The sequence below is a fragment of the Orycteropus afer genome, unplaced genomic scaffold (genome assembly GCF_000298275.1).
Source record: "Orycteropus afer afer isolate SDZICR_OR568_19922 unplaced genomic scaffold, OryAfe1.0 scaffold00021, whole genome shotgun sequence".
Taxonomy (NCBI): Eukaryota; Metazoa; Chordata; class Mammalia; order Tubulidentata; family Orycteropodidae; genus Orycteropus; species Orycteropus afer.
Genome location: NW_006921608.1, coordinates 8,674,250 through 8,686,103, shown reverse-complemented (window position 1 = coordinate 8,686,103; position 11,854 = coordinate 8,674,250). Strand labels below are relative to the sequence as shown.

Genomic DNA, 11,854 nt, shown 5'->3' with positions numbered 1-11,854 from the left:
TTCCTAGCTTTTAAGGTCCCAGTCGCTACTCGCCAAAGTAGTAGGTGGAACAATGTTTTGTATAGTATGTTATGCCAATTGAGTTTGATGTCCCCTGCAACTCATATAGCCAAATTTTTCTACTCATATATATTTTTTAAGTAATTGAGAAGTTTAATTAGTATTCTACGTAGTACATTGTAAGTTAAGGTTTGATTTTTATTCCTTTCCATGTTTATATAGCATAAAGGTGTTGAGGAAACTGCTATTTTAGAAAAGTGTATTTAACAGGAATTTGGGTAATGGATAAAATAAGATTGAAATTTGGTTTTGTCTGATGGTATGACACTATGGATTTTTTTTTTGAATTATGTTATATAGTAGACATTTTCCATAAATTGAAAGAGCTAAATATGTAGTTCCAAGATTTGATGAACAATTAAAGTACATTCCAACTATTTAAACTTTAAATGTTAACTTAAAAATGGGTGAGGGGGTACAATGTTTTAGAAATTTATTTTAGGGAAGATAAAATATATTTGTAGAACACTGAAAGTATAGCCAGGTAAGGTACTCTTGATTATTAGCATATCTGCATTTGAAATCTGCCTTTAGTATCTCCTTGTTCTTAACCTCTTGGTGGCAAGGATATTGCCCAGCCTAACATCCTCATCAGTAGTTAAAGGATGCACCTTATTAGTAGGTAAGGTGAACAGCAGATTAAATAGATTCTACTTAGCATATATGGGAAAGATTAGTATATGTTATCAATTCTAATTATAATGGGAGACTACATAATGCTTTAATACATAAAGTAATTCAGGATATCATCAAAACTGTAGGATAATAAAATGATACTAACTAGACAGGGGAGCACAAAGGAAGCAGAATGCAGGCTGGACATGTAAGTCATGAATTCCTTTATCTTTTGAAAATGGAATACACAATAAATCTCATCTAATTCGTTTTTGGATTTCTAAGGAGAATCTTTAACCTCAAACATAAGGAAAAAATAAGTGAAATCCTATTTGAAACAATTTTTTTAAAGTTAAAAATAATTCTGATTCATGCAAAGAATAAGAACATGGGATTCTTTTTTTGATGTCTTGTTTTTCTAACTCCCTTTTCAGTGTATTTATTACAATACCACTGATTCTCACATAAGCTAGAACAGACTTGTGTAGAAAGAATTATATGTACTACATAGATAATATGTAGAATTTATGTGTACTGTTGTGTGCGTTTGATGCTGTCAAGTCAGTTCTGACTCATAGTGACCCTGTGGAAACAGAATGAAACACTGCCCAGTCCTGTGCCATCCTCACAAATGTTGCTGTGTCTATGTCTGTTGTAGCAGCCACTGTGTAAATCTATCTTCTTTAGAGTCTTCCTCTTTTTCATTGCCTCTCCACTTTACCAAGCATGATCTTCTCCAGAAACTGGTCTGATAACACATCCAACGTATGTGAGATGAAGTTTCACCATCTTCACTTCTAAGAAGCATTCTGGCTGTACTTTTTCCAAGACAGATTTGTTGTATGTATTATAATAGAAAATACGTAGCTTTTTCTGTTGTCAGAACCTGTAGATCTATTTATGTACTTTTCAACTTTTTAAATGGCACTGCTAGCTACTCTAACCACCTAAACTAGAAAACCAAGAATCATCTCTGTTTTCTTTCCTTCTTCACTCTTTCCCCACAATTTTTTGATTTTATCATTTCCTCTCTACATAAATTATTGACTACTGTCTTATTTTGACTTTTATCTTCTATTACCTGGTTACCAGGACTGATGCTAGTCTCCTGATTGGTCCCTCTGCACCAGTTTTGGTCAAAAATACCCTTCACCAGACTGCTATACCCATTGCTGTCCAGTCAGTGCTGACACCTAGTGACTGTAGAGGACAGAGTAGAATTGTCCCACTGAATTTCCAAAACTGTAGATCTTTACAGAAGCACACTGCCAATCTTTTTTCCTGCAGAACGGCTTGGGGGTTTGAACCATGGAACTTTTGGTTAGCAGCTAGGTGTTTAACCACTGTGCCACTGTGCCACCAGGTCTCCTCATACTGCTTAAGTGAGCTTCATAAAATACAAATCTGATTATTTAGGCTTCTGCTTAAATAATTCAGTGCCTCCTCGTTTCCTGAGTGAAATCTTATAGCATAAAGGGCTCTCCATGATTTATTTCCTGCCTACCTCTAGGCGTGCATGCCATTGTATTCCTTATGGTCCCACCAAACTCAACTACTTACACTTCTCTTAAAGTATCACTGCCTTTGCCCTCTTACACTTTTGCTTACCCTGCTAGTTTAAACCTGGAATACTCCTCTACTTCCCCCAACCTCCACCCCTACTCATTTGATGAACACTTACTCATTTTTCTGAACTTAAGCATCATCTTCTCCATGATGCATTTTTCCCCTAAGTGCCCCATGTGAATTAACCAGTCTATAGATTTTTGAACTAATACTCTTAACATTTTATTATTCTTAATTGATTATATCTCTCTAGTTCCCCTTTTCTACTAGATGTTTCTATGTGACTGCCATTTAATTGGTCTGTATGAATATTTGTTGAGTGAATGAATGGAAGAAAGAAGTCTGGTGTACTTAAACATGGCATCATTATTCTGGCATAGGCATTATCTTTTGATACAGCCCCTTACTGCAGCTCAGTGCTGTGGTAATGTTTTCTTGAATGTGGCAGACCAAACTTGTGGCTGGATTAAAAAAAAAACCTGTAAGGCAGAATTTGATTGTTGAGATTCTTGTAAACAGAGATCAAAGTTAAAAGATTGTGTTACACTATAATGGTGGGAAAGAGGGTGGTTTTGGGTTAATTATAGAAGACAGGCAAGAAGAGAGAGGCAAGAATGGTGGTTTAACTGGAGAGTATAGAGCATTGATACAGAGGGGAGGATCTATCCTTTTGCAATACAGAGGAGGAAGTTATGGGAAAGCACTGAATATCTAGAGAAGGAATCTGCGAGGGGGATTGACATTACTTTCCTAGGAGACTGGGGGACAAGAAATGGAAAAGTTGCACAGAAAGTTGTTGGGAGATGAAATTGGCATGCTTAATCTGAAATGGTGCCATCACTATCCAGGGGAAATACCAGAAAGGAAAGATCAATACAATCAATGCGATGAGTGAGAATGAGAAGGTAGATTTGGGAATAACACTGAAATTAATCTTGAGGGATCATAGGATGTTTGGTTATCAGCAGAAGTGGTAAGATATTAAGGATGGCCATAGGGATAGCTGATGATGAGAAAAAAATCTGATTTTATAAAACGAAACTCTATAAGATTTTAACAACTATTTAAATATAAATCTTAATTGCATATTTTTTAGACTGTACTGTTAAATTTGATAAATAGTTTTGGACATACTCAGTTTTTATTAGGGATTCCAGGTATGCAAATTATGACCTAAAATAATAAATTGATTAGTCAAATTATAGAAAAGATATATGAAACCAAGATGAGTCACTGGCAATTATATAAAAGCAGAATAGTGTAGTAGTTATAGCACAAGCTCTGAAGTAAGACTAACCTTAAATTTCATCTTTCTCAATGAATAGTGATATGACTTGGGCCCCAGTTTCATCTGTAATTGGAGATAATAATTATACCCACCTTAAAAGGCTACTGTAAGATAAAATGAGTTAATATGAAGCACTTAGACATGTACCTGGCATACACACAATTATGCTATTAGATGTCTTTTTATTATGTATATCAGGCATTGTGCTAGTGCTTTCACATATGTTATTTAATTAGATGATTATATATGTATATTGAATCAGTATATTCCTTTATTTCATATATGAACTGAGTCTGCCATAAATAAGTATATAAAATATATAAAGCAAGTTTAATCTTTAATCTTTGAATGGAACCTTTTAGTCATTTTTTTTTTTTTACTTACATACTGTAAATGAAAAGCTGAGATAAATACCCACATGATTCAGGTTGAAAAATCGCTTTAAAAAATATTTTAAAATCCAAATCATCCATGTGTTTAAAATAAAAATACCTCTTCATAGTAGGTTATGTTTTACATTTCACATGTGATTATAATCAGTCTTTGTCTTCGTGTCTGTATTTTATTTTTATAATTTACCTTTGATTTTCAAGCAACTGAATTCCAATTTGATCATCAATGAGATTAATACAACTTTTGGCAATTACAATGTGACTTCTGGTTCAGTTGCATTACTAAAATCTGATTAGAAGATGTAGCTAGTCCTTTGGTTTTGAATTTATTTTCTTCAGAAGTCTTGCCAGTTCAAAAAGAGGAACTGATTTATTAGGGATCATCATCTTCATTCTTTCTTTTTCCACTAACAATATCCTTGAGAAGTTATTTTCACTCTCAAAGCTTTAAATGACACACACACACATATACACACACACACTGATGATTTACAGACTTGATTGCACCAGCAGGATTATTCTTCTCAACTCCAGATGTACGGTATAGCTGTCAATTATAAAACTCTGCTTGCTTATATTATAGACACTTCAAATTCACCTTGTCTATATCTGAAATTATTGTTTTCCCCAAATCTACTTCTCGTTTTGTGTTTTTTCTCTCAAAGGATTGTCTTCTTATCTTCCCAGTTGCTGAAGCCAGAGTTCTGGGAGTCTTTCTCCATGTCTTTCTCTTCTTCAGTCAAGTCTTAAGACTTCTCAAAATCTCCGAAATCAATCCACTTCTTCCGTTGCTCCTTCTGCTTTTATAGTTCATACCACTCTCACTTGAGTTTCTTACCTAAAACAGTGAACAGCTACCTAATTGTTCACCCTGCTTCCTCACTTGCCTTCTTCCAATTCAGTCTGCTTATTGTAGTAGGTTAAACACTGGTGGTATCTCTACGGAAGTAGTTTGCTCAACCTTCCTTCCGAGGAGTAGTTGGTGGGTTTGAACTGCCAGCCTTCTGGTTAGCAGTCACGTGCCTTAGGCACTATGCTACCAGAGCTTCTTAATAAGTGGTAGCTAATAGTATTCTATCTTATTTATAAAGCATATGGTAGATTTTGTGTTTATTTTTTCTTTCTATTGAAAGATAATAAAAAATGTGATGGCAGTAATATTTCTTGTGTATATTATAACTAAGTGCTTCATGCATGTTACAGCTAAAACTGAACTTGTTAAATTTGTTAAGAGGGATTAACTATTAGTAAATTGATAATTATGATCTCATTTGTGTTCTGTTTTCGGTTACATAAGACTATCTGCAATTTTGAGTTATCTTGTTGAAGTGTTAGGCTTTGTAGTTTTTGGCAAGGATTAATACAGTTAGCCATGGACACCTTAGTTCAGATACATCAGTTAAAATCTAACCATTTCAAGCCATTTATAATTCCAAATATGCTAGTCTTGTTCATGATTTTTTTTTTTTAATATCTTGTTCTTTCCATGAAATGTTTTCCTAAGATTCTTTCCATTATTAAAGCTCTGCTCATATCTCATCTACTTTATGAAAGCTCTTCTTTCTCCGAGTCCCGTTAGCTCCTCTTTCATTTGTGCTTCCATAATGCTTTGTTATTCTCTTGGTCTCAGAACCAAGAGATGGCCATAGAGATAACTGATGATGAGAAAAAATCTGAGTATAAGATTATTTTATGTCTCTCTGTTGAACAATGATTTATTTCTATTGAACTACACTGAATTATGAGGGCAAAAACTGTTTTACTTATTTTTACATATCAGACATTGAGTATCGTGCCCAGTACATACATGAACGCTGAAAATGATTTTTGTTGAACTAACTGGTTGGTAATAGATGTCCTTGATTATGTACAATAACTTTTATATGATCTATAACCAAATGAAGCAGTCAAGAACACAGCAAGGTAAACTGATGGAATAGCTTGTGTTTCATTAGCACTATGTGCTAGGCACTGTATCCCAAAAAGCCCTATAAAGTAAATATTCCTTATTTTGCATATGAGGAAATAAAAGCTTAGGGAGAGTCAGGAAATTACACAAGATACACTCACTGCTGTCCAGTCGTTTGGACTCATGGCGACCCCTCTTTGGTTTTCCCAGGTGGTGTCTCTATGGAAGTAGATTACACAGTCTTTCTTCCAAGGAGTGGCTGGTGGGTTTGAACCACCAGCCTTCTGGTTAGCAGTCAAATGCCTTAGGCACTGTGCCACCAGAACTCCTACAAGATACACAAAAACCAAAAAACCAAACCAAAACAAAAAACCTCACTGCCAGGAAGTTGGATCCAACTCCTAGTGACCCCTCCTTGGGTTTCCAAGGTGGGGAGCTCTGGTGGCATAGTGCCTAAGGCATTTGACTACTAACCAGAAGATTGGTGGTTCAAATTCACCAGCCACTCCTCGGAAGGAAAATGGGGCAATCTATCTCCGTAGTGATACTGCCTTGGAAACCCAAGGAGGGGTCACTATGAGTCGAAATTGACTTGATGGGAGTGAGTTTGTTTTTTTGTTATCACTGTGGAAGTAGATTGCTCAGTCTTCCTTCTAACAAGATACACAGAGGTGTTTAAAAGAAGTGGGATTTAAAAATGGGCTTGTCTGATCCCATAGTCCTTCCTCTTAATCACAAATGTTATGTTGCCACTTTATTTAATTTTTAGTATATCTAAATATATTCTTTTCACTAAATCATGTACATTATTTTATTTTCTACATTTATAATTTATAAATCTATGACCCAAATGACCAATTGTAATTATAGTATTTTGTCTTTAATGACTATTTATAATTAAATTACTTTCTTTATAGTTTGGAAGACTTTATATTAGTTGGACAGAAATAACTTCTAGAAGCCATATGATTTAATGTAATTCATGTAATTTTATATTATGTCCATTTTTAATAGTAGGTGAAATTAAATCTATTGTCTTTTATACATAATTTTTTTTTCTTAAACAATTTTCAGTTTCTTCCTTTGAGTTAATGGAGTGTCCAATTAAGATTTTATTTGTGGAAAGAGCACTTCTTTTTGTGACATTTGAGGATTTAATTGCTTTTATGGAAACTAATCTCTTTATATACTCACTGCCCTCGAGTTGGATCTTACTCATAGGGACTCCTCCTTGGGTTTCCGAGGCGGCATCACTACAAAAGTAGATTGCCCAACCTTCCTTCTGAGGAGTGGCTGGTGGATTTGAACTGCCAGCCTTCTGGTTAGCAGTCAAATGCCTTAGGGACTACAACACTAGAGCTCCCATTCTCTTTATATATATATATATATATATATATATATATATATATATATATATAACACAGCACATCTTAATATATTCTAATATGTAGCATGTTTTTGTTTAAATTGAATGAAATGTATGGAAAAAATTTCATCTGTAAATACTTACTTAGCATTCAATCAAAATGTTGCTTAGATTTTATCACAGTTTTTATTTCACTAACAAACTCTTAAAAACTCTTGTTTTGAGAATGGACTTAATTATTTCTTTTTTGTTTTGTCTTTTCTATCCTTTCTAACTTGCTTTCGTGGATATTCACACCAGGAGGACAGAGTGGTTAGAGTCTTTTTTCTGCTTAATATTATTTTTTTCTTTATTATTATTGCTAACTTTAATTTTATAACTATATTTAGTTTATAGATTTCTAAGTGTTTTCTTACAGATGTAGTGCATGATAATTTCTAAACAGTATGACATATTTTAAGCATGCTGTATGATTTTATTGAAAAATACGTTTTATTATATATGAAAAAGTTGATTTTTTTTTATTTCTAAAGAGCCTTGATTCTTTAAAACTTAATATTTTCAAAGACATCTGATTATTGTCCTCATTGTGACAAGGATTCCTTTATTCTTATAATGTTTCTCTAAACTCATTATTGTACTGATCAGATTTTTAAAAAGATGCTTCAGAGTTAGTACACAGATCCAGTCTTTGTAATAAAGAATCACAATAACAGTGAACATGGATTTTCAGATGTAATTCAGTTGATTATAAATATATATATATATTTGTTGTTGTTTGCCATCGAGTCAGACCCGACTCATATCGACCCCTCCTTGGGTTTCCAAGGCAGTATCACTACGGAAGTAGATTGCCCAGTCTTCCTTCCGAGTTTTCTTAATGATGTTTTGAAGATTGGTAAAATGATACCTAGGTTGAATATTGTATATAATTATAATTTTAAAATACTCAGGTATATGGGATTAGACTAGGATGGGTCTTAATAATCAGCTGGTCAGTACACTTAGGGGGTCTGATTTGGATCTGTATTTGCTCTGGAGACTGGTGGCCTCCTGCAGATATAGATAATATCCTTCTATTCTGCTTCTTTATGATGAGTCAGACTAAAACTTGAGGTCTTTTCCAGTTTCAAATGGGCATAAAACCTTCAGAAGACATCCTTTAGCTGAGATCTTCTACATGGTGGCCTTTTTTGTTTGTTTGTTTAAATTTTTATCAATTATTTTCCCTCTAAAGTCCTTCAGTGACTAGGCTGGTGGTGAGAAATATTGTATGACTTAGAAGCTAGAATGGGGATTGAGAATGAAATCTCTCAGCATAGGAAAGGAAGACGAGACTACTTAATTTTTTTTTTTTTTTTTTTTAATTTATAAGATTCCTACCAAACCTTCAAGGGAGTTTTGAAGGTACTTAGTTCAGTTGCTGTAGGCATGTCCCATACTGTGTGCATCATCCTGGATCCAAGGCTGATTCCCTAGAAAACCTTTCAGCTTTCTACCAGCCCTCCTTAGTAGCTGACTGACAAATGGTGCAATTTAGGCAATCCAAACCTTTGGAATTTCTACCCTTGTGTCCAGAGTTCACACAGGATGCATCAAAGCCTGATTATTGCCTGTGATTTTTATAATGAGTTCATAAATCTACTTTTTGAACCAAGGTTTGACTAACTAGATTATAGTATACTAATTTTATGTGGGGTTGGAACATTGCAAATAAAATTCAACAGGTCTTTTTGTGACACTCTTTATGCAGCATTGTCCAGTAGAAATTTGAGCAATGATAAAGATGTTCTGCAATCTTCACTGTCTATCACAGCAAGCTCTAGTCACTTGTTGTTACTGAGTAATTGAAATGTGGCTAGTGTGACTGAGGAAATTTTAAATTTATTTAATTGTTCTAAATAGACATATGGGGCTAATGGCTAAAGCCTAGAAAGCAAACATTTTATTGCCTATTCAACCCCTAAGGAACAACAAGAAGCTCTGATGGCTTAGTGGTTAAGGCATTTGGCTATTAACCAATGGTTGGTGGTTTGAATCTACCAGCTGCTTTGCAGAAGAAACACATGGCAGTCTACTTCTGTAAATTTTTACAGCCTTGGAAACTCTATGGGGCAGTTCTGCTCTGTCTATAGGGTTGCTGTGAGTCAAAATTGACTTGATGGCAGTTGGTTTGGTTTTTAGTTTTTAAGGAGCAATACACAAACCCCTGTAATCACTCTGGCAGTATGATGTGTGTACTATTAAGGGATGGGAAAGCTGTACAGACCCTGAAGAAGGTATACTTGCCAATGCCAATCTCATGTATAATCAAAGAAGATAATTAGATAAGGAACATCTTCCCAAAGGGCAGAAGTGGGATATGAATGACAAAGATCAAAGGAGGGCCACGTAGAGAGCAAAATTAGAGGCTGCCTGATTAGATAACCAAGGAATTTATGCCATTATTCTGCTGTGTGCTATGGAGACTACTGTGTATTTCCCAATCTTCGTTTTTCTGAATGAGAGTTTTTATTACAGTTACTCTGTTCTTTCTTCAATACATCATTATGTGCTGGGTGTGTTGGGAGCATTTAATTGCTCTTTTAGTGAACAGGAGTGAATTGTGAATTATTGGGCTTACTTTCCTCAGATCAACCCTTCATTTTAACTATAGAATGAACTGAATGTAAATTGAATTCTAAAGGTGATAGAGTAGAATATGAGGGACTTCAATGGCTTTAGATAACATCTATGTATCGATGTCTTATAAATGTAAATTCTCGTTCTGACCTGCACTTTGGAGTCATATATCCAATTCTCAACTTGATATCTCTTCTTGGATATATAATGTACATGTCAAACTTAATATGGACCCTTTCCTCAACAACAACATCATATACCCTGTTCTTCAGGGTAAAAATCAAGGCATAATCCTTTATTCCTCCCTTTTCCCTGCTTAACGTTTTAAGTAGGTGAGTTTATCACCAAGTCCTCTTGGCTTCTCCCTCTAAAACATATCTTTCCATTGCTCTTGCTATTATTACCTTGGTCTAAGCCACTATTCTGTCTTACTTGGGCTCCTACAGTAGCTTCCTAATTTGTTTCTCTGCTTCCTTTTTATAATCCTGACTCTATAATAATCTGCTAAGGTGATATTTTTCAAAATATAGTCAGATTATGTCATTCCTCTGCTTAAATCTTTTAAGTGCCTTCCCATAAAATTTTGTACTGGAGCTTATAAGGAGACACTATGATCTGGCTTTTGACTTTCTCTCCAACATCATCTCCTACAGTTTTCCCCCTCACTGCTTTTTTTCCCAGGCATTTCTGTTCCTGAAGCCACCAAGCCCTTTCCTACCTACGTTTATTTGCATATGTTGTTTCCTCTACCTGGAATACGCTTCACCAGCTAGCTTTTCACATGGTGAGCTCATTCTCATGTTTGGTATCAGCTTACCTGTCATCACTGCAGAGTGACTGCCCTCTGTAACATGTCCAGTACCCGGTTCCAAACCACTTGCTTTCTGTCTGTTATCATTCTGTTAATTTTCTTCAAGACACACATGTATAATTATCTTGTTTATATATCTGATTATGTATCAATTGTCTGTTTCTTTGGCTAGAATGTAAGCTCCATGTGGACAAGAACTAGTCTGTGTTCTTTATCATTGTATCTCTAATAAGTAGCATCGTATTTAACACATAGTTGTTGTTGTTGTTGTTATGTGCCATCGAGTCGGACCCGACTCATAGCGACCCCTCCCTGGGTTTCCGAGGCAGTATCACTATGGAAGTAGATTGCCCCATCTTCCTTCCGAGGAGTGGCTGGTGGGTTTGAACCGCCAGCCTTCTGGTTAGCAGTCAAGTGTCTTAGCCACTATGCTACCAGAGCTCTTAACACATAGTAGTAGGTGCTTAATAATTACTTATGAATAAATGAATAATTAAGTGACTGAATGAAATAGATATTTTCTGATATCATGATGTTTCAGATGAAATAATACAAAGATATAAATGAGACAATTATTTTATTAGTTCCAAGACATAATAGCATCATGAAACCTAAAAGGAAGTGGAAAGATTTCAAATTTCAGTCACTTTGATTTATGCTTCAGGTATTTACAGTGGTTAAAATTGTGTCAGGCGTGCTGAGTGAGCCTAGCTACCATTGGCTGTATAGGTCATGTGATTCTTCCTCTGTTAATATCAGCTTTCTAACTTTTGGCCTAATCATTTGGTATTAAGAGAACTTAGAAAATGAAATTGAACAGTTCAATTAGACTAGGTCTTAATGATATATCTTGGGGTCTGTCCTACTTTTGAGGGTTGTTCTTATTATATTGGATGGTGGAAGCAGATTACAATGGACATAGGCTAGAAAGGTGTGCTCTGATCTGGAGCTCTCCCAGTAAGGTAACTATCACCTGTAATGGAAATTCAGGTCCAGTGCTTCATTACAGACTCTCTGGATGCAAACTATCTGGGAGCCCATCAAAGTGTCATCAACCTGGGAGCTGACCAAATTGGATCTCTAAGAATAGCTCTACATTAGCTCTAGCCACCCACAGGGTATCTAACCTGGGCTTTCAGTGAATAGGTAGTGATTCCTCAAGGACTTGTGTCTTTTAGGCAGGATGTGCTAGCTTAATTTATTGTGCAGAATTTTAAAAAAAGTG

At 35.2% G+C, this 11,854-nt stretch overlaps 1 protein-coding gene across 1 annotated transcript in view; it reads left to right on the top strand.

Moving 5' to 3' along the window:
• The window catches only part of RIMS2 (regulating synaptic membrane exocytosis 2), a 726,314-nt gene that overhangs the window by 177,049 nt on the left and 537,411 nt on the right, over positions 1 to 11,854 (top strand). The window contains exon 5 of the mRNA XM_042783638.1: positions 7,497 to 7,508. Within this exon, the coding sequence (XP_042639572.1) occupies positions 7,497 to 7,508 (12 nt within the window). The remainder of the gene's footprint in view (positions 1 to 7,496; positions 7,509 to 11,854) is intronic.